The 24,198-nt window shown below is 43.4% G+C and overlaps 1 protein-coding gene across 1 annotated transcript; it reads left to right on the top strand.

The window, feature by feature from the left end:
- The first annotated feature begins 2,815 nt into the window (after positions 1-2,815).
- Positions 2,816-15,451, top strand: LOC139281226 (mesothelin-like protein). Its single transcript, XM_070901280.1, has 11 exons — positions 2,816-2,874; positions 3,773-3,885; positions 4,694-4,725; positions 5,111-5,180; positions 7,108-7,289; positions 9,614-9,760; positions 10,380-10,513; positions 10,669-10,802; positions 10,978-11,072; positions 13,039-13,225; positions 13,652-15,451. Exons 2-11 carry the CDS (start codon positions 3,822-3,824, stop codon positions 13,738-13,740), a joined length of 1,134 nt encoding a protein of 377 aa, XP_070757381.1. The 5' UTR covers positions 2,816-2,874; positions 3,773-3,821; the 3' UTR covers positions 13,741-15,451.
- The last annotated feature ends 8,747 nt before the right edge of the window (positions 15,452-24,198 follow it).

The raw sequence follows: 24,198 nt of genomic DNA, 5'->3' as shown, positions 1-24,198 counted from the left end.
TCTCACCCTCCTTCTGAGGACAGAAGACTGGGAAGCTTTTAAAAGCCAGCAAAGAACAAAAAAAATGATTAAGGAAGGGAAGATAGACTATGAAAGTAAACTAGCACAAAATATAAAAACAGATAGCAAGAGTTTCTATTGGCATATAAAAAGGAAAAGAGTGGCTAAAGTAAATGTTGGTCCCTTAGAGGATGAGACCGGGGAATTAGTAATGGGGAGCATGGAGATGGCAGAAACTTTGAACAAATATTTTGTATCCGTCTTTATGGTAGAGGACACTAACAATATTCCGACAGTGGATAGTCAAGGGGCTATAGGGGGGAGAAACTTAACACGATCACAATCACTAAGGAGGTGGTACTCAGTAAGATAATGGGACTAAAGGCAGATAAATCCCCTGGACCTGATGGCTTGCATCCTAGGGTCTTAAGAGAGGTAGCGGCAGGGATTGTGGATGCATTGGTTATAGTTTACCAAACTTCCCTGGATTCTGGGGAGGTCCCAGCAGATTGGAAAACTGCAAATGTAATGCCCCTATTTAAATAAGGAGGCAGACAAAAAGCATGAAACTATAGACCAGTTAGCCTAACATCTGTGGTTGGGAAAATGTTGGAGTCCATTATTAAAGAAGCAGTTGCAGGACATTTGGAAAAGCAAAATTCAGTCAGGTGGAGTCAGCATGGATTTATGAAGGGGAAGTCATGTTTGACAAATTTGCTGGAGTTCTTTGAGGATGTAACGAACAGAGTGGATAAAGGGGAACCAGTGGATGTGGTGTATCTGGAATTCCAGAAGGCATTTGACAAGGTGCCACATAAAAGGTTACTGCACAAGATAAAAGTTCACAGGGTTGAGGGTAATATATTAGCATGGATAGAGGATTGGCTAACTAACAGAAAACAGAAAGTCGGGATAAATAGTTCATTCTCGGGTTGGCAACCAATACTGAGTGGGGTGCCGCAGGGATCGGTGCTGGGACCCCAACTATTTACAATCTATATTAACGACTTGGAAGAAGGGACTGAGTGTAACATAGCCAAGTTTGCTGATGATAAAAAGATGGGAGCAAAAGAACTGTGTGAGGAGGACACAAAAAAATCTGCAAAAGGACATAGACAGGCTAAGTGAGTGGGCAAAAATTTGGCAGATGGAGTATAATGTCAGAAACTGTGAGGTCATGCACTTTGGCAGAAAAAAATCAAAGAGCAAGTTATTATTTAAATGGAGAAATATTAAATGCAGTACAGCGGGACCTGTGGGTACCTGTGCATGAAACACAAAAGGATAGTATGCAGGTACAGAAGTGATCAGGAAGGCCAATGGTATCTTGGCCTTTATTGCAAAAGGGATGGAGTATAAAAGCAGGGAAGTCTTGCTACAGCTATATAAGGTATTGTTGAGGCCACATCTGGAATACTGCGTGCAGTTTTGGTTTCCATATTTACGAAGGATATACTTGCTTTGGAGCAGTTCAGAGAAGGTTCATTAGGTTGATTCCGGATATGAGGTGGTTGACTTATGAGGAAAGGTTGAGTAGGTTGGGCCTCTACTCATTGGAATTCAGAAGAATGAGAGGTGATCTTATCGAAACATATAAGATTATGAGGGGGCTTGACAAGGTGGATGCAGAATGGATATTTCCACTGATGGGGGGTGACTAGAACTAGAGGGCATGATCTTAGAATAAGGGGCCACCCACTTAAAACAGAGATGAGGAGAAATTTCTTCTCTCAGAGGGTTGTAAATCTGTCGAATTCAGTGCCTCAGAGAGTTGTGGAAGCTGGGACATTGAATAAATTTAAGACAGAAAGAGACAGTTTCTTAAAGGATAAGGGGTTATGGGGAGCGGGAGGGGAAGTAGAGCCGAGTCCATGATCAGATCAGCCATGCTCTTATTGAATGGCGGAGCAGGCTCGAGGGGCAATATGGCCTACTCCTGTTCCTATTTCTTATGTTCTTATGTTCTATTATCCCGCCATTCACACCCTTTCTTGACTAATGTTTTCTAACTCCTGGCATTATCATTTGAATTTGGGCCATCATCCCTTTTGTCTCTCTAAGCTCTCCTGTCTTCCAATCTATCACAGACCTTCCCTTTTGTTCTTTCTTCCCCTCCCCCTTTCAGTGCTTGTTAAGAATCTGTTCTTTTCGAACACTCTCCAGTTCTGCCGAACGGTCGTCGACACATATAAGAACATATAATAATTAGGAACAGGAGTAGGCCATCTAGCCCCTCGAGCCTGCTCCGCCATTCAACAAGATCATGGCTGATCTGGCCGTGGACTCAGCTCCACTTACCCGCCAGCTCCCCATAACCCTTAATTCCCTTATTGGTTAAAAATCTATCTATCTGTGATTTGAATACATTCAATGAGCTAGTCTCAACTGCTTCCTTGGGCAGAGAATTCCACAGATTCACAACCCTCTGGGAGAAGAAATTCCTTCTCAACTCGGTTTTAAATTGGCTCCCTCGTATTTTGAGGCTGTGCCCGAAACGTTAACTTTGCCTCCTCTCCACAGATGCTGCCTGACCTGCTGAGATTTCCAGCATTTTCTGTTTTTATTCCAGATTCCAGCATCCGCAGAATTTGGCTTTTGTATTTTTGTCCATGTTCGTTGGGTTAAAATTATTAGTCCTGTTATAGTCTGGATGCTAAATATACCAAATAGCCTCAGAGAATGACCTATCCCTCTAGATGTTATCTGATGTGCTCGAGTACTTTAAGGGTGCAGGTTACGTGAGTAATGACGTAGGAGTCACACCTGGATTTTAGTATAAAGAGGAGCTGTAGGAGGGAAGCTGGTTATAAGTTATCAGTGTCCTGGTCACTCATTCGCTACGCAGTGCTCAGCAACGTTCACACGAGACAGGAGGTACGTTTTCAAGGATTAATTTAGTCTCTATTTAAGAACAACAATTTTAAATTAAAATGTAAAGTGCAGATTTTACTTCGGGGAAGAAAGTTTTGTGATTAAAAGGGCAATTTTCAGATCACATTGATGCCGGTTGTGCAGTATTTTTATTTCAATTTCAGGTTGGCTTTCATATGATTTGTGGGGCCAAATTTTGAGATGGCCCATATGCACCTCAGTGGGCACACGTCTGGTACTGATGTGCATGATATTCCGGGGCAGATAATTGTTTTTACTGCTTGGGCATTAAGAATCACCTTTTCGAAGTGTTTTTACTTCATATTTTCAGGTTTTTGTTTATGGACAATAAACCGATTGACATTGAACTATCTGGGTCATGTTGCTCTTTCTTCAGTTCTAGTCATTGTTTTGAGTCGAACTGTAAAAAAAGGTTCTTGCATCCTCCTAATGAAAAGGCCCCTGGTATACAATGAAAGAATAACTGGTTCAGTCATATCAAATTAGCCTGACCCAGTGAGCGCTAAAACCTCAGGGGAGCGGGAGGGAATTGGAACCAATTGCTCGCATTGTAGAATGTCAGCTTGGAAGCGGCTCTTCGTGCAAGAAGATTAGTCAGTAAAGAAAACGAGTGATCCTCCCCCTCTGATTTTAGAAAGTTAAACGAGAAGCCGGTGACAAAGCTAGCGGTGATGTGAGAGCTCCGGATTAGTAGTACCCTTTCTTAATATACCGCAGCTTTCGGGCAGTCGCGATAAGAGGCTGCAGAAAACAGAAGATGTTGGACACACGAAGCTGGGGTCCAATCGCTCCTCAGCACGGTTTTATTGGTCTATTAAAGCCGAGACATTAGCTTTCACTCATCCCTATCACAATCATGACCCTTGATTCCTCTTTACAGGAAAGTCTGTTGTTTCTGGTTTGGAAAGTGCCACATTTGACCAGCAACGATGCAGAAGGCAGCGTTGCCCAATTGCATCTTGTCAATGAAGCTCCTCACCGTTATCGCCACCGGTAAGTCAGCCCTCATTGAGTCCTGGCTTGAAGCTGACTGAGCAAAACCTGCACTCCGAGATCGGTACCGCTAGCACAAATAAAAGTATCAGAAGTCAAATCGATCATCAGAGCAACTTAATTTATGGTGATCGGTTCCTCCAAGATTGAAGAATTCACTGGTCTAAGATTCTTTGACTTCTGCCTATTACAAAGAAATAAAATAATTGAAAATTTCGGAGGAAGAATGTACTAAATGTAAGGTGGTATGTCTCCCAATTTCTTGCGCTTGAGGTTTCTGAAGCATTTACACGGCTTTGTAGCGGCTTCGAGAGATTCGCTGAGTATTGCAATAGTACAACATCTGGTAAAGCCAGCTATTTATATCCCTAAGAAACTCCCCTTCAGTAGGGAGGATGGTCCAGGCAGTGACCTTCTCCACCATCGGAACTGCTCAATGGTCAAGTGCCAATGTGCCGGGTTAGAGGATCGGAATCCGTCTCCTTTCCTCATCATTGAGTTGTTACACTCTGGTATCTGTAAGGTGTGTCACCTCAGGGTGGGAAACATAGAAACATAGAAAATAGGTGCAGGAGTAGGCCATTCAGCCCTTCGAGCCTGCACCACCATTCAATATGATCATGGCTGATCATGCAACTTCAGTACACCATTCCTGCTTTCTCTCTCAGTACTGCTTATAACTGTGACTTGATAAATTCTGAGCTGTTTGATGCATGCTCAAATACTGAGATACGAAGTGTGTCTGTTTTGATTGACAAATGATCTGTGGGACTTGCCTTTAACTTATCATTCTGATATTTTCTCTTAGGTTTCTTTCTGACCATTTTGAATGCTCAGCCGGTAAGAGAAATTTTATATTTTCCCTTGCACATTTTGGTTCAATTATTGTAAATATAAATCATTGATAAAACTGAAAGTTCACAGTAATCCCCATATCAGTCTGATTTAAAATGTACAATATCCAATGGGAAATATGATGAGTGCAAGGAGAGGAGGTGAGCCATTGCCCTCTGTGTCCTGACACATGAAGAATGATATAATAGTGTTTTTAAAAACAGCAGAGCCCATCTAATATCATCAAAGGTGTTATCTGTCACATGGTCATTGGCTGTGTACAACTTAATTAATCAATGTTAACAATTAGCGTCCTCTCTATTGCGTTAATTATTCGTTTCAAGTGTATCACATGAACACATTTAACCGATTATTATTTTCCCCTCAACAGGCTCTTGGTGAGAGAGGGTCAGAAAGACACAGCCAGGTGATGTTGAGAAGACGAGTTAAACGCGAAATTGGTAAGTAACCAGCAATGAGATAAAGTGTTTATTGGTGTAGACCTGGCTGGACGTGCAAGTGAGGGCCCTCCACTGGACGACCATCATGAACATGTCTTGAGCTGTTGACGCGATTTTAACTCTTTGCTCCAAGGTCGCTGCTCCACATTGTCTGTCTCTCCCACAGATGTAGTGGAGCTGGGCAGCCCTGCCCATCTGGCCATGTTGCACTGTGCCCAGAGGCTGTGCTCATTCACTGATGTCAGAGAACAGCCTGCATCCTGCCGCCCCCGTGCTGTTTAGGACATCCAGTAACAGAGAACAGCAAAGTTAGAAGAGTTGTGTAGCCTTTGATGGTAGAAGCATTACAATGATGTGAAACAATCCCATTGTGCCTATTTTTGTGATATTCAATATCAACTTAAATATCTCTTCTCTTATGTAGTCCCTTGGAGTCGAGGAGGATTTGCTTCCACACTAAAAATGAGTTCTCAGGTGGCTGAAGAGTCCAATGTGGGACCTACAGTCTCTGTCACAGGTTGGGCAGATGGTGTTTGAAGGGACTGGTTGGTGGGGTGCTTGGGTTGTCGTGCGCTCCTTCCGCTGTTTACATTGGCCTCCGCTTGCTCTCAGTGAAGAGACTCGGGGTTCAGTGCCTTCCCGGATGCTTCTCCCTCACTTTGAGCAGTCTTGGGCCAGGGATTCCCAGGTGTCGGTGGGGATGGTGCACTTCTTGAAGGAGCTTTGAGGGTGTCCTTGAAGCGTTTCCTCTGCCCACCTGGGGTCGCTTACCATGTCGGAGCTCCAAACTTGTTTTGGGAGTCTTGTATGAGGCATATGGACAACATGGCCCGTCCATCAGAGCTGATCGAGGATGGCCAATGCTTGGATGTTGGTGTGAGTGAGAACACTGACGTTGGTGCGTCTATCCTGCCGATGGATTTGCAGGATCTTGTAGAAGCAGCGTTAGTGGTACTTCTCCAGTGCTTTGAGGTGCCTGCTGTACATAGTCCATATAAAAATACAACAGCATTAAATTATGTGGACAAATTCAATTAATTTGAGGTTTGGGAACAGCTGAATAACATTCATTCCCATTCTTCCTGTAAATAATCTCTGGCTGGATTATCCTATCTATTCCATGTGACTCATTTTAAATCAAAGACAATGGCCCCCGATTATCATTTCCATTGATTTCACCTCAAAAAAACAGGAGAACTCCAAAGGCAATGCCAGGTGAATATCCCGAGAGCACGGTTTAGAGAGGGAGATATTGCTGTAGTGCTGAGCATTTAGATTTCCTTCCTATCGGTGCCTTAAGGAAAGTTCATATTCCCTTGCTTCCATTCACACCAAATAAGTGAATGCTGATGCAATGAGTAAGAAATCACCGAGGTCTGAATTTAAAGACAAATTCTCATCTGCAAAAAATCTCTGGTTCATTAATGTCCATCAGAGAAGGAAATCTACCGCCCTTACCCGGTCTGGCCTATATGTGACTCCAGATCCACAGCAATGAGTTTCACTCTGAATTGCCCTCTGAAATGGCCGAGCAAGCCACTCCGTTGTATTCAAGCAGGTTGCTCACCACCACCTTCTGGAGGGCTATTAGGGATGGGCAATAAATGCTGGCTGTGCTGGGACACCCACATCTCATGAATGAAAAACTAAAAATAATCATACATGATTTCTGGATGGGGTGAGCATGGTGGGTCGACTGGCCTTTTCTGCTCTGAATTCTCCTATGCTCATTATGTTCTTGACAAATGAGCAGGTGAACACTGCAGCATTGTTTTATTCCATGTAAAAATAACACAGGATCAGAGTGTTCCATTCCCTGCACTGCGCTCCAAGTACAGATGGGCTTTGTATGTGACATCCATTTCATTCTGCATTTTTTTTTGAAAACTGAGCATTCGTATACAATGAATGTGTTTTGTGTTCACAGCTTGTAGCACCACCTTCATAACAGGAGAAAGGACCAGCAATTTATTGCTGCCTGCTCTTTATACTGCTCCACAGTTAGACGCCTGTTTGAACAATAGTGTGCTGCTGGCCAACCTCACTGAACTGGGACAAGTAGCTTTTAGCAGAGATCAGCTTCTTGTACTAAAAAGGAAACTGGGCGAGGTAAGCCTGCATGATTTGAATATAAGCATTGCCCGTTGAATACTTCCAGTACTTTGAGCAACTCACCACGTGGAGCCAGCCATGGATTGCTAGCAGCTCACTTACTAAAGGCAAATGGTCAATGGGTTTTATATAAAAGTCATCAGGGAAATTCCTGGAATAAAAACCAGAAAATGCCGGAAATACTCAACAGGTCAGGCAGCTCATGTGGGGAGAGAAACAGAGTTAACTTTTCAGGCCGGTGACCCTTCGTCCGAACTGGAAACAGTCAGAGATGTAATGGGCTTTTAAGCAAGTGCAGGGCAGGGAGAGGGGGGAGGGGAGGAAAGATCAAAAGGGAAGGTCTGTGATAGGGTGGAAGGCAGGAGAAATTAAGAGAAAAGGGATGATGGTGCAAGGCAAAAGGAGATGGTAATGGGACAAGTTAAGAAGCAGAAGATGAGTCTGGATAGGGTGTAAATGGGAATGGCAAATCATCCACAGCTGTCACCTGATAAATTAGAGGCAGAGGTTATGGTCTGAAATTGTTGAACTCTATGTTGAGTCCAGAAGGCTGTAAAGTGCCTAACTGAAAGATGAGTCAAGTTTACAGGAAGCAAAGAGTGGGAATAAACAGATCCTTTTCAGAATGGCAGGCAGTGACTGGTGGGGTGCTGCAGGGTTCAGTGCTGGGACCCCAGCTATTTACAAGATACATTAATGATTTAGATAAAGGAATTGAATGTAATATCTCCAAGTTTGCAGATAACACTAAGCTGGGTGGCAGTGTGAGCTGCGAGGAGGATGTTAGGAGGCTGCAGGGGGGCTTTGACAAGTTAGGTAAATGGGCAAATGCAGGCAGATGCAGTATCGTGTGGATAAATGTGGTGTTATCCACTTTGGTGGCAAAAACAGGAAGGCAGATTATTATCTGAATGGTGACAGATTATTAAAAGGGGAGGTGCAATGAGACCTAGGTGTCATGGTACATCAGTCATTGAAGGTAGGCATGCAGGTACAGCAGGCAGTAAAGAAAGCTAATGGCATGCTGGCCTTCATAGTGAAGGGATTTCAGGATAGTAGCAGGGAGGTCTTACTGCAGCTGTACAGGGCCTTGCTGAGACCACACCTTGAGCATTGTGTGCAGTTTTGGTCTCCTAATCTGAGGAAGGACATTCTTGCTATTAAGGGAGTGCAGCAAAGGTTCACCAGACTGATTCCTGGGATGGCAGGACTGACATATAAAAGACTGGTTTGACTAGGCTTATATTCACTGGAATTTAGAAGAATGAGAGGGGATCTCATATAAACATATAAAATTCTGACGGGATTGGGCAGGTTAGATGCAGGAAGAATGTTCCCGATGTTGGGGAAGTCCAGAATCAGGGGTCACAGTCTAAGGTTAAGAGGTAAGCCATTTAGGACCGAGATGAGGAGAAACTTCTTCACTCAGAGAATTGTGAAGTTTTCTCCACCACAAAGTTGTTGAGGCCAGTTCATTAGATATATTCAAAAGGGAGTTAGATTTGGCCCTTGCGGCTAAAGGGATCAAGGGGTATGGAGAGAAAGCAGGAATTGGGTACTGAAGTTGCATGATCAGCCATGATCATATTGAATGGCGGTGCAGGCTCGAAGGGCTGGATGGCCTACTCCTGCACCTATTTTCTATGTATGTTTCTTACACTGCTCCACGAAGCTCAATGTAAGAGGCCGAGGACGGAGCGATCAGAGTGGGAGTGGAGTGGAGAATTAAAGTGACAGGTGACCGGAATCTCCGGATCACACTCACGGACTGAGGTATTCAGTAAAGTGTTCACCCAATCATGTGTTTGGTCTCCCCAATGTAGAGGACACCACATCGTTGGCAGCGAATGCAGTCTATTAAATTGCAAGAAGTACAAGTAAATCGCTGTTTCACCTGGAAGGAGTGTTTTGGGCCCTGGCCAGTAGGAAGGGAGGAGGTAACAGGCCAGGACTTGCATCTCCTGCGCTTGCACGGGAAGGTGGGAATCAGTGGACTTATAGTGATTGTTTGTCAATATTCTTGGTGCAACTTAAATAAGGTTAGATTGCAGCTTTAATGCTGTGCTAATTGCTCCACTCTGTCACACACCTAAGATGCCATGTTTCCCCGTTCGGTGGTAAGATGAGCGGCTGGTTTCTGAGTGATTTTTAAATGTCAGATTCCACCATTATGTTCTCTGGCAGGTTTGACAAAAAAGAATGAGAATTCCCATCACACAGCCATATAAGAGAACCAAGGGTGTTCAGGGAAATGTTGAAAAAGTACATTTTGGGATTTGTGCACATTAATCTGACTGAATGAATATCATTTTTTGGAACAGATGTATCCAAATGGACTCCCACAAGAACGCATACAACAGTTGGGATTCATTATAACCGTGTATGGCCCTGAGGAGATCCAAAGATGGAACATCACAAATGCGGACACTCTTGCACTGGTGCTGCTGAATAGCCCCAATACTAACACGGTACGGATTAGCACAGGCTTTTGACTGGGTGACTCTTCTGAAGAGTAGGCTCTCTTTAAATGTTGTTTGTGCTGTAAAGGATGTCACGAGCTAGGAATAGAATCGAACACTTTTGCTTCCGAAGACTTGGTAAAATATTTTACGTCAGATATTTTTAATAATTTCTTTGAGGGGAAAAGAACCTACTGTCTGCGATTGATACTTCCCAATCATCATTGATGGGGCAGTCACAGCCAGATTGCTAAACAATGTGTGTTGTAGCTAAGCTCTGGGAAGATCTTTACTTCGAATCAAGTCCATTTAAAAACCTGATTCTGACAGAACCTGTTTTGAAAGTATTGACAATAGAGAGTGCTGGAAATACACAGCAGCTGAATCAATAGCCAAAGGAACTTGCGCTCAGTTCTGACCCTTTATTATTTTCTGTTTTGATTTCCAGTAAGCACACTTTGTCATATTGCAATTCCTCCTATTTCAATAGTTGGTTCTTCACAAAGTTTACAAAAGCAGCTGAAAAATATGAAAGGAGTGAATGATTAAATGGAAAAAATTCTGAGTTGATGCTGAGCATGGAGAAAAAGCTAATAAACTGATCTTTCACTGTTTTCTTTCATTTCAGACAAATGCAGTTATTGCAAATTACCTGCAGAGATCTGGGCCGCTAAATGCAGTTGCATTGGATGCGATTGGTGGTCCAACATTGTGTACTCTGAGTGAAGAGCATCTTCGAGCCATCCTTCCCAGTGAGCTAAAGTAAGTGTCAAATTCTCTGCAGCTATTCTGCCAATCTATTCTCTCTGTTAAATGTCTATAAAAATCATGTTAGCTCATGGAACAGAGTGAAACCCAAATGTAGGCACTTGACGAACCTGAGGCCTAAATATAACACCACGACCATTCTGTTGCAGGAAAGCCAAGCCACTTGATATTTCCACATGTACTCAGGCAAAGAAAGACATCATTTTTGGGATCGCAAAAGTTGCATTCCAGGATCAAGCTGGTGATCCCAAAGCCTATTATAACCTCATCAAGCCATATGTTGGTAAGTAAAATGACAATCTGGTTTGATGACTATTCGAAGAATTATTTTTTAAAACTCTTCATTTTCAAACCATTTCAATCTTCACCTATAGAAACTTGCTATTGATACCAAGGAATTTAAATTTACACATATGGGGTTATATGTGTAAATAACTGTTCTTTCTCTTCTCCAAAAGGTGGTGCACCAGTTCTTGATCTTCAGAGTTTAGCTGCAAGCAACATCAGCATGGACTTCCAGACATTCAATGGACTCAATCCAGTGGAAGTAGAAGTAGGTATCAACATAAGAATGTAAGAACATAAGAAATAGGAGCAGGTGTAGGCCATACGGTCCCTCGAGCCTGTTCCACCATTCAATAAGATCATGGCTGATCTGATCATGGACTCAGCTCCACTTCCCCACCCGCTCCCCATAATTCCTTATCCCCTTATCCTTTAAGAAACTATCTATTTCTGTCTTAAATTTATTCAATGTCCCAGCTGTCTGAGGCAGCGAATTCCACAGATTTACAACCCTCTGAGAAGAAATTTCTCCTCATCTCAGTTTTAAATGGACGGCCCCTTATTCTAAGATTATGCCCTCTCGATCTAGTCTCCCCCATTAGTGGAAACATCCTCTCTGCATCCACCTTGTCAAGCCTCCTCATAATCTTATACGTTTTGATAAGATCACCTCTCATTCTTCTGTCCAATGAGTAGAGGCCCAATCTACTCAACCTTTCCTCATAAGTCAACCCCGTCATCCCCAGAATCAACCTAGTGAACCTTCTCTGAATTGCTTCCAAAGCAAATATATCCCTTCATAAATCTGGAAACCAAAACTGCATGCAGTATTCCAGGTGTGGCCTCACCAATACCATATATAGCTGTAGCAAGACTTCCCTGCTTTTATACTCCATCCCTTTTGCAATAAAGGCCAAGATACCATTGAGCTTCCTGATCACTTGCTGTACCTGCATACTATCCTTTTGTGTTTCATGCACAAGTACCCCCAGGTCCCGCTGTACTGCGGCACTTTCTCCATTTAAATAATAACTTGCTCTTTGATTTTTTTTTTCTGCCAAAGTGCATGACCTCACACTTTCCGACAGTATACTCCATCTGCCAAATTTTTGCCCACTCACTTAGCCTGTCTATATCCTTTTGCAGATTTTTTTGTGTCCTCCTCACACTTTGTTTTTTCCTCCCATCTTTGTATCGTCAGCCAGCTTGGCTATGTTACACTCCGTCCCTTATTCCAAGTGGTTAATATAGATTGTAAATGGTTGGGGTCCCAGCAATGATCCCTGTGGTACCCCACTAGTTACTGGTTGCCAACCAGAGAATGAACCATTTATCCCTGCTCTCTGTTCTCTGTTTGTTAGCCAATCCTCTATCCATGCTAATATATTACCCCCAACCCCGTGAACTTTTATCTTGTGCAGTAACCTTTTACGTGGCACCTTGTCAAATGCCTTCTGGAAGTCCAAATACACCAGTCACTGGTTCCCCTTTATCCACCCTGTTTATTACATCCTCAAAGAATTCCAGCAAATTTGTCAAACATGACTTCCCCTTCATAAATCCATGCTGACTCTGGCTGACTGAATTTTGCTTTTCCAAATGTCCTGCTACTGCTTCTTTAATGATGGACTCCAACATTTTCCCAACCACCGATGTTAAGCTAACTGGTCTGTAGTTTCCTGCTTTTTGTCTGCCTCCTATTTTTAAATGGGGACGCTGCATTTGCAGTTTTCCAAACTGCTGGGACCTCCCCAGATTCCAGGGAATTTTGGTAAATTACAACCAATGCATCCACAATTCTTGCCTCTACTTCTCTTGACCCTAGGATGCAAGCCATCAGGTCCAGGGGATTTATCCGCCTTTAGTCCCATTATCTTACTGAGTACCACCTCCATTGTGATCGTGTTAAGTTCCTACTCTCTCTCTTTCCCCCCCCCCCATAGCCCCTTGACTATCCACTGTTGGAATATTGTATCAGTGGAGGATCGCAGTAGGATTCCGTGTTTTGTCACATTGCGCATGAACCAGATTTTAGAAGCAACGCTTGCGAACAATAATTATTTCAGTCCCGCCTGCAATTATCACCACAGACCACTTCATGCTGCGCAACTGCAGTATGTATATTACTGGTCTATTGGTGCCTTCAGCTTCATGACATCAGATTAAAGAACATTATGGAACCAAGAATGAGAAACATGCTTTTGTTATATCACTGCCATTTTTGCCTCTTTCAGAAACTCACTCCTCAGAACTTGCGTGATCTACTTGGAACAAACCTTAATTCCCTTAAAGAAAATGAAAATCGTCCAATAGTGCAGCGTTGGGTTAACTTTCACACAGTAGCCGAGGTGAGCAGTCTGGGAATTGGGTTACAAGGAGGAATATCAGAAGCTGGACTTGGGAACTTCTCCTTCAAAGAGCGTAAGTGTCATTTTACATCAGTTTTCTGCACTTTGATAAGCACATTGGGTAGTGTCTAGGATTGGTTGATACCATCATGGGCACATAGTGGAAAATATTTTATTTCAAAGCAGTGCCATCCTTGTGGTTTACATGTATATGTGCACATACAGTCTGAGAACTCTGAGGTTAATCTACGCAGATTCACACTCCCTTCCATTCACACATTAATTGTGTAAAGAACCAGCTAAGAAAATATGCTCTGATGCACGACTAGAAGAATTTCATAAAATAAAGTGTAAAAAAAAAAAGGACCGCTTGAAAAGCAAATGTTCTGCTCTTCAATGTGAAGTGAATTTTGTGAAAGGTGCTGTTACACAAGTTCTGCTCAAATAAGTTTAAAGGATAATTATTAACAATATATTTTTATTTCCTGTTATTTTCCAGTGCCTGGTTCTGCTTCAGTCAACAGCTATAGTCTCCTGCTTTCCATCTGCATTGCTGTGATGAGCATCTCGTTGCAATGGCTTCTATAAGCTGGGATTCAGCCCGTCTGTGCTTTCTGCCTTGTTAAATAGAAAGAATCCGCGCTCCCGGCATCAAGGATCAAGTGATGGATATTAATGAAGGTTTAACAAGCTCAGCACACAGAGTGAAATCTGTTTATAACAATGCACTGTGAGCTGACTAAGCCACCTTTGAAGACATAGTTCTGATCAAGTGCAAAACATAATATTTTAGGGACAACATTGGATTGCCATCAGAATGATAATCTAATAGCAGTTAGTAAAGTATTTTGCTTGTACTGTTTAATTTTTATTTCACTGACTCCTTCTGGAACGAAGATGTGAATAAGACTTACCTTTATAGACTGTTAGTAACTTGAGCTGTTTTATAACATGGGTCAGGTATCAGGAGAGCAAGCGATCTCCCACATTTATCTTTGTAATGTACAGTTGTCATGTAAGCTGGTTGTGTTGTGATGTGCAGACTAGTCATCATCATAGGCAGTCCCTCGGAATTGACGAAGACTTGTTTCCACTCCTGAAATGAGTTCTTTGGTAGCTGAACAGTCCAATACGAGAGCCACAGTCTCTATCACAGGTGGGACAGATAGTCGTTGAGGGAAGGGGTGGGTGGGTGGGACTGGTTTGGTGCACGCTCTTTCCGCTGCCTGCGCTTGATTTCTGTTTGCTCTCGGCGTTGAGACTCGAGGTGCTCAGTGCCTTCCAGGATGCACTTCCTCCACTTAGGGTGGTCTTTGGCCAGGGATTCCCAGGTGTCAGTCGGGATGTTGCACTTTCAGGGAGGCTTTGAGGGTGTCCTTGTAATGTTTCCACTGCCCACCTTTGGCTCAGACTAGTGTCATTGTGATGTCATGGCATCACCGCCAACAACGGCATCTGCTGCTTGACCAGCATGCTTCGAGTCCCAAAGAAGGCTATCGGTCATTAAACAATCGAGTAGGTTGATTTTAATGCAGTCACTGGCTGAGTAACACCCACGTTATGGGAGCTAAAAGCCAAAGAGAGGCTTGGGAGTAGAGAGATGAGGGGGGGGAGAGGGAGGAGGGGGGGAGGGGGAGGATTTCTGTCCACATTGTCAGGCACAAACTTAAGTGAACCTACCATCCACTTATAATATACATATCTGGGTCATTCTCCAGTTATAAGACCCTGATCCAATTATGAGGCACCTGTGGGTGGAGGTGGAGTGTGCAGTGCCTGTCCGATGTCTGGTCAAGTGAAAATAGGCCACAATACAATTTTGTTCAATTATGAAGTAAACTCAGATCATTTTACACCATGTAAATAGAAGACTTCAATGTTTGTATAAAGTTGCAGCTTAGTCCGTGATCTAGAAAGTTATAAGTTTAGAACAAGTATTTGTAAGGTTAAATATTTATTTATATAGATATCACAAAATTGCTTGAATTTTGTTACATTTTGTGCTTTCCCTTATGGCATTAGTAGGTAGAGCATTTAGCTCTTGAAGCAGTCAATAGTACAGACCTGAAAGTTTGTGTTAACTAAGCTGATCTTAGTGCAACAGCAATTATGGCATGAAAGTTTGTCTCAGTGATTTGTGATTGAATGGGGAAAAAACACAGTTAGGGTTCTTGCCCGTTATCATTACCTAGTTACCCGGTTGGAAAGTGCACATAGTGAACTTCAGCCTTGGGCTGGGCTGTGCTGCTCTGCACAATCGAATAATGTTATTACCTGGCTCTGACGCACCGAAAACATCCTCCCCCCCCCTCAGTTATGGAACAGATATCATTGATAGAAACATAGAAAATAGGAGCAGTAGTAGGCCATTCGGCCCTTTGAGCCTGCACCGCCATTCAATATGATCATAGCTGATCCTCTATCTCAACAACAAAATGGCCAGTAGAGAAAGAGACTGATTGGCACTGCACCACATTCCAGCCAGAGTCAACACCACCCAGACTGAAGGCGAGAAAATTGGCGGAAAAATAAACATTAAATTTTACGCAGTCACATTACTGTACATTCTCTGTTAAACAATACTCAGTGCCACTATTATTGGATGTTTATATAATTTGCTTTCCCATCTTGCAGCTTTCAGTGTATTTTTTTGTATGATCCATCTATTGTTGTCTTGTTTGTCTTGTAAAAAAAAAAGTTTATATTTTCAATAAAAAAAGAAATGAATTGTCCACGAGCTTGGTTAATCCTGTCGCTCACACATGCATGATCGTGAAACAGTCAGCGTTGAGGTGAGGAACATCAGGTCCATTCTCCAAAATGTGATAAGAAAAACAGGAATAATTCATGTTTGCATGAACAAGTTTCTCTGAGGATGTAGGTAGTGCTGGAAACGCAACATTTATTATGTGGATGGTGGTGGACTTTCAAGAACATAAGAACATAAGAATTAGGTGCAGCAGTAGGCCATTTGGCCCCTCGAGTCTGCTATTCAATAAGATCATGGCTGATCTGATACTGGGCTCAGTTCCACTTCCCTGCCCTCTCCCCATAACCCTTCACTCCCTTGTCACTCACAAATCTGTCTATCTCCACCTTAAATATATTCAATGAACCAGCCTCTGCAACTCTCTGGGGAAGAGAATTTCACAGATTTATGACCCTCCGAGAGAAGAAATTCCTCCTCATCTCAATTTTAAATGTGCGGCCCCTTATTCTGAGACTATATCTCCTAGTTCTATATTCGCCCACGAGGGGAAACATCCTCTCTGCATCTACCTTGTCGAGCCCCTATGTATCTTATATGTTTCAATAAGATCACCTCTCATTCTTCTAAACTCCAATGGGTACAGCCCCAACCTTGCTCAACCTTTCTTCATAAGTCAACCCCTTCATCTCAGGAATCAACCTAGTGAACCTTCTTTGAACTGCCTCCAATGCAAGTATATCCTTCCTTAAATAGGCAGACCAAAACTGTACGCAGTACTCCAGGTGTGGCCTCACCAATACCCTGTACAGTTGTAGCAGGACTTCCCTGCTTTTATACTCCATCCCCCTTGCAATAAAGGCCATCATTCCATTTGCCTTCCTGATTACTTGCTATACCTGCATATTAACTTTGTGTTTCATGCACAAGGACCCCCAGATTCTTCTGTACTGCAGCATTTTGTAATCTCTCTCCATTTAAATAATTGCTTTTTTATTTTTCCTGCAAAAGGGAATAACCTCACTCTGTCCCACATTATACTCCTTCTGCCAGATGTTTGCCCACTCACTTAGCCTGTCTATATCCCTTTGCAGATCCTCCTCACAACTTGCTTTCCCAACCATCTTTGTATCATCAGCAAACTTGGCTACATTACACTCCATCCCTTCATTCAAAACATTAATGTAGATTGTAAATATTTGAGGCCCCAGCACCGATCCCTGTGGCACCACACTAGGGACCGTTTGCCAACCGGAAAATGACCCATTTATCCCGACTCTCTGTTTTCGGTTAGTTAGTCAATCCGCTATCCTGCTAATATATTACCCCCAACCCCATGAGCTCTTATCTTGTGCAGTAACCTTTTTTGTGGCACCTTATTGAATGCCTTCTAGAAATCCAAATACACCACAACCACTGGTTCCCCCTTATCCATCCTGCTCGTCACATCCTCAAAGAACTCTAGAAAATTTGTCAAACATGATTTCCTTTTCATAAAACCATGCTGACTCTGCTTGATTGAATTATGCTTTTCCAAATGTCCCACTACTGCTTCCTTAATAATGGACTCCAACATTTTCCCAACGACAGATGTTAGGCTAACTGGTCTATAGTTTCCTGCTTTTTGTCTTCGTCCTTTTTTAAATTGTGGCATTTGATTTGCGGTTTTCAAATCCGCTGGGACCTTTCCAGAATCCAGGGAATTTTGGTAGATTGCAAACAATGCATCCACTATCTCTGCAGCCACATCTTTTAAGAGCCTAGGATGCAGGCCATCAGGTCCAGGGGAATTATCCGCCTTTAGTCCCATTATTTTACCGAACAGTGTTAGTGTTAGTGATTGTTTTGAGTTCCTCCCTCCCTATAGCCCCTTGGTTATCTATTATTGGGATTTTTTAAGTGTCTGCTACTGTAAAGACCGATACAAAATATTTGTTCAAAGTCTCTGCCATTTCCCTGTTCCCCATTATTAATTCCCCAGTCTCAGCCTCTATGGGACCAATATTTAACTTAGTTACTCTCTTCCTTTTTATATACCTGTAGAAGCGCTTATTATCTGTTTTTATATTTCTTGCTAGTTTACTCTCATAATCTATCTTCTTTATTATTTTTTTAGTCGTCCTTTGCTGGTTTCTAAAAATTTCCTAATCCTCTGTCCTCCCATCTTTGTATGCCATTGTTTTCAATTTGATATGATCCTTTACTTCCTTAGTTAGCCACGGATGGTTCTCCCTTCTCTTAAAGTCTTTCCTTCTCCCTGGAATATATTTTTGTTGAGAGTTATGAAATATCTCCTTAAATGTCTGCCACTGCTTATCAACCATCTTACCCTTTAATCTATTTTCCCAGTCCACTTTAGCCAACGCTGCCTTTATACCTTTGTAATCGCCTTTATTTAAGATCACGACACAGGTTGAGATCCAACATTCTCACCCTCCATCTGAATTTCTTTCCTAGAGGATCCTTTATTATGAGATCATTTATTAATCCTGTCTCATTACACAGTAGCAGATCCACGATAGCCTGCTCCCTGGTTCATCACACAACATACTGTTCAAGGAAACCATCCCGGATACACTCTATGAACCTTTCCTCAAGGCTTCCTTGGCCAATTTGATTTGTCCAATCAATATGAAGATTAAAATCACCCATGGGAACCTATGCAGGGAGACAGAGGGAAGTAGAATGGGGGCAGAAGCAAAAGATAGAAAGAAGTAAAGTAAAAGTTGAGGGCAGAGAAACCTAAGGCAAAAAGCAAAAAGGGACACATTACACCAAAATTCTAAAGGGGTGTGTGAGAAAGACAAGCCTGAAGGCCCTGTGCCTCAATGCGAGGAGTATTCGGAATAAGGTGGACGAATTAACTGCGCAGATAGCAGTTAACGGGTATGATGTAATTGGCATCACGGAGACATGGCTCCAGGGGGACCAAGGCTGGGAACTCAACATCCAGGGGTATTCAACATTTAGGAAGGAAAGACAGAAATGAAAAGGAGGCAGGGTGGCATTGCTAGTTAAAGAGGAAATCAATGCAATAATAAGAAAGGACATTAGGTTGGATGATGTGGAATCGGTATGGGTGGAGCTGTGGTATAACAAGGGGCAGAACACGCTAGTGGGAGTTGTGTTCAGACCACCAAACAGTAGTAGTAAGGTTGGGGACAGCATCAAACAAGAAATTAGGGATGCATGCAATAAAGGTACAGCAGTTATAATGGGTGACTTTAATCTACATATTGATTGGGCTAATCAAACTGGTAGCAATGCGGTGGAGGAGGATTTCCTGGAGTGTGTTAGGGTTGGTTTTCTCGACCAATTTTTCGAGGAACCAACTAGGGAGCTGGCCATCCTAGACTGGGTGATGTGTAATGAGAAAGGACTAATTAGCAATCTTGTTGTGCGAGGTCCCTTGGGGAAGAGTGACCATAACATGGTAGAATTCTTTATTAGGATGGAGAGTGACACAGTTAATTCAGAAACTAGGGTCTGGAACTTAAGAAAAGGTAACTTCGATGGTTTGAGGTGTGAATTGGCTAGTATAGACTGGTAAATGATACTTAAAGGGTTGACAGTGGATAGGCAATGGCAAACATTTAAAGATCGCATGGATGAACTTCAGCAATTGTACATCCCTGTCTGGAATAAAAATAAAACGGGGAAGGTGGCTCAACCGTGGCTAACAAGGGAAATTAAGGATAGTGTTAAATCCAAGGAAAAGGCATATAAATTGGCCAGAAAAAGCAGCAAATCTGAGGACTGGAAGAAATTTAAAATTCAGCAGAGGAGGACAAAGGGTTTAATTAAGAGGGGGAAAATAGAGTATGAGAAGAAGCTTGCCGGGAACATAAAAACTGACTGTAAAAGCTTCTACAGATATGTGAAGAGAAAAAGATTAGTGAAGACAAACATAGGTCCCTTGCAGTCAGATTCAGGTGAATTTATAATGGGGAACAAAGAAATGGCAGACCAATTGAACAAATACTTTGGTTCTGTCTTCACGAAGGAAGACACAAATAACCTTCCGGAAGTACTAAGGGACCGAGGGTCTAGTGAGAAAGAGGAACTGAAGGATATCCTTATTGGGCGGGAAATTGTGTTAGGGAAATTGATGGGATTGAAGGCCGATAAATCCCCGGGGCCTGATAGTCTGCATCCCAGAGTATTTAAGGAAGTGGCCCTAGAAATAGTGGATGCATTGGTGATCATTTTCCAACAGCCTATCGACTCTGGATCAGTTCCTATGGACTGGACGGGAGCTAATGTAACACCACTTTTTAAAAAGGGAGGGAGAGAGAAAGCAGGTAATTATAGACCAGTTAGCCTGACATCAGTGGTGGGGAAAATGTTGGAATCAATTATTAAGGATGAAATAGCAACGCATTTGGAAAGCAGTGACAGGATCGGTCCAAGTTAGCATGGATTTATGAAGGGGAAATCATGCTTGACAAATCTTCTGGAATTTTGTGAGGATGTAACTAATAGAGTGGACAAGAGGGAACCAGTGGATGTGATGTATTTGGACTTTCAAAAGGCTTTTGACAAGGTCCCACACAAGAGATTGGTCTGCAAAATCAAAGCACATGGTATTGGGGGTAATATACTGACGTGGATAGAGAACTGGTTGGCAGACAGGAAGCAGAGAGTCCAAGGGGGCCAAATGGCCTACTTCTGTCCCTATTTTCTATGTTTCTATGATTATTGCCGTACCTTTCTGTCCAACAGTGTAGCTACTGCTGGGGGGCCTATAGACTCGCCGCACAGCACTGCTCCCCAGTCATCAAGATCCATGGTGTAGCCCTGGACAACGTGGACCACTTCCCTTATCTCGGGAGCGTCCTATCAACAAGAGTAGGCATTGACAACGAGATCCAACACTGCCTCCAGTGCGCCAGTGCAGCCTTCGGCCGCCGAGGAAAAGAGTGTTTGAAGACAAGGCCCTCAAAACTGCCACCAAGCTCATGGTCTACAGGGCTGTAGGAATACCCACCTTCCTGTATGGCTCAGAAACATGGTCCATGTACAGTAGACACCTCAAGTCGCTGGAGAAATACCACCAACGATGTCTCCTACAAATTCCCTGGGAGGACAGAACCACCAACATTAGCGTTCTTAACCAGGCCAACATCCCCAGCATTGAAGCACTGACCACACTTGATCAGCTCCACTGGGCAGGCCACATAGTTCGCATGCCAGACACGAGACTCCCAAAGCAAGTGCACTACTCGGAACTCCTTCACGGCAAAGGAGCCAAAGGTGGGCAGCGGAAACGTTATAAGGACACCCTCAAAGCCTCCCTGATAAAGTGTGACATCCCTACTGACACCTGGGAGTCCCTGGCCAAAGACCGCCCTAAGTGGAGGAAGTGCATCCGGGAGGGCGCTGAGCACCAAGAGTCTCGTCGCTGAGAGCATGCAGAAATCAAGCGCAGGCTGTGGAAAGAGCGTGCAGGAAACCAGTCCCACCCACCCCTTCCCTCAACGACTATCTGTCCCACCTGTGACAGAGACTATGGTTCTCGTATTGGACTGTACAACCACCTAAGAATTCATGTTAAGAGTGGAAGCAAGTTTTCCTCAATTCCGAGGGACTGTCTATGATGATGATAGACTACGCTCACCAGTGACTTCTTCCCCTTATTATTTCTTATCTGCACCCAAACTCAGTACTGCACTTATCTCATCCATTATTAACAGATCTAGGCCACCTCATTTTCCTTTCTGTCTATCCTTCCATATTGTCAAATACCCCTGAATATTTAGTTCTCAGCCTTGGTCACCTTGCAAGCATGTTCAAATAGCAATTGTTCGTACAACTGCCCATTTCTGAGGACATTGAGAGTCAACCACATTGGGATAGACTCGGAGTCAATGTAGTCCAGGTCATGTAATCATGGTGGGATCCCTTCCCTGAAGGATGTTGGCAAACGAATTGGGTTTTTATGATTTGTTAATTTTTCCTGGCTCACAAATGTATTGATTTATTGAACTCAATTTTACAACTTGCTTTGTACTCCTGAACTCTGGGTAACTAGTTGAGTACCTTTATCTCTGCACTATTGCACGCTTTTATATGTGCTCTTAGCGTTATGTCTGTAATGCACTTATGAATGACTCCACGAGGCAATGTGTTCTACTCAAACTGTAGTGACCTTGGTCCTTTATTCGTAACTCCAGAGTGAGGCACAAGCATGGTGAGCAGCCTTTCATACCGGGCGCTGCAGGTCTCCCACCGCAGTGCCCTCTGGTGGACAGCCTCTGCCACAGGACCAAGAAACCCAGGTCTCCACCAGTTGCACCCTGTAGTGGTGCCAGCATAGTATATACACAGTGTAAACCTTATTGATAGTACATCAGGTAACAAGTCTCCATCTTATGCAACTATACAGTGACTACACAGAGAGTATATCTATAGTCTGCATATATAACACTTAGAATAGGCATTGAACAATGTGGAGCATACTTCCATGTTCACTACAGGTTGTAATAATGTTAGTCTAAAGAATGTCCCTTTAAGCTCCAGCAGTGACTCAGTGCCTGCTAAGATCTGTGGGCCTTATGATTAAGGATTGGCACGAGATCATCTCACCTCTCTGTTTCTCTCAGTGTATGAAATTCTTTCAATTTCACAGCCACAAAAGTACTCTCCATGTTCATGTGCAGTGTTTGTATGCATGCATTGCACATAAATATCAGTGAAAATGTGCAGAATGGGGATTGAGTGGCAGAGTGGATTAGATACCAACCTTTTATGTCTAAGGCCTAAAATGAAAACTTCCCGCAGACTGATGAGACTAAAGTTTCCTCATGAAAGACCTAAATGATATGAGTTTGAGCAACTCTGACACAGGTCCCCATGGTCTGCAGCCGACAGCAAGAAACTAAATTACCATTGTTATGTATATAAACCTTACTAGTGCGTAAGACTTGCCACTAAGGGGCGCACCTGTGAGAGACCCAAGGGTCACCTGCACACCCCGGGCAAGCAGGTATAAAAGGCAGTCTACAAATGCTGCTTCCTCACTCTGGAGTTACATTAAAGAGACCAAGGTCACAACAGTTTGAGCTTGCAGCATACAGTCTTGTGGAGTTATTCTGAACATAACAATTGGCGACGAGTAACAGATCATGAATTTTCACGCAGTTATGGTTGCCGTTGGTATTCTTGAGAGATTTGCTGATGGTGATGATTGGGAAGCCTTCATTGAGCGTCTTGACCAGTACTTCGTGGCCAATGAGCTGGATACAGAAGAGACCGCGGTCAAGCGCAGGGCGATTCTTCTCACCGTTTGTGGGTACACGACATATGGCCTCATCAAAGATCTGCTAGCACCAACAAAACCAACGGAGAAGACATATGCAGAATTGTGCACGCTGGTTTGGGAACACCTCAAGCTGAAGGAGAGCATCCTAATGGCCTGGTATCGCTTTTATATGTACAACCGCTCCGAGGGCCAGAACATGGCGAGCTATGTTGCCGACCTAAGACGCCTTGCGGGACCGTGCGTATTTGCTGGATTTTTGGGAGAAATGTTGCGGGACCTTTTCGTGCTTGGAATCGGCCCCAAGGTCATTCTTCGCAAACTGCTGTCTGCCGAATCCCCAGATCTGAGCAAGGCCATCACGATAGCCCAGGCTTTCATGTCCACGATCGATAACTCTAAACAGATATCTTTGCAGCATCAAAGCTCACCAGCAAGTACTGCGCATAAAATAACACTTTCAGCAGGCAGAACTGTACATGGCAAGGCCTACACGCCCGCAGAGGCCAGACCTAGCATGACTCAGAGAACACTGTGGGACGTAAATGCGAATCCATTAACACCATGTTGGCACTGCGGGGTTACTCATCGGGCCCATCAATGTCGATTCAAGCACTACGGATGCAAAGGCTGCGGAACAATGGGGCACCTCCAGCGAATGTGCAACCGTGCTGCGACTCACCACGTGGCAGAGTCGGCAGAAGATGACCAATCCGGCGTGGATCATGCTGAACGAGTAAGAAGAGACAACTCAAACTGAGGCTGAAGAGGAAGTGCATGGGGTACATACCTTCACCACCAAAAGCCCTCCGATACTGTTGAAAGTCAAATTAAACAGCATTCCAGTTTCCATGGAATTGGACACAGGGGCAAGTCAGTCAATTATGAGCCAGAAGGCTTTTGAGAAACTGTGGGGCATCAAGGCACAAAGGCCAAAACTAAGTCCGATTCACACCAAGCTGCGCACTTACACCAAAGAGCTCATACCAATCATTGGCAGTGCGGCAGTGAAGGTATCCTACGATGGAACTGTGCATGATTTATCACTATGGATTGTACCAGGCGATGGCCCAACGCTGTT

The sequence above is a fragment of the Pristiophorus japonicus genome, chromosome 15 (genome assembly GCF_044704955.1).
Source record: "Pristiophorus japonicus isolate sPriJap1 chromosome 15, sPriJap1.hap1, whole genome shotgun sequence".
NCBI classification, from domain to species: Eukaryota; Metazoa; Chordata; class Chondrichthyes; family Pristiophoridae; genus Pristiophorus; species Pristiophorus japonicus.
The sequence above is the reverse complement of the archived record's forward strand: the minus strand, read 5'-3'. Positions and strand labels throughout refer to the sequence as shown.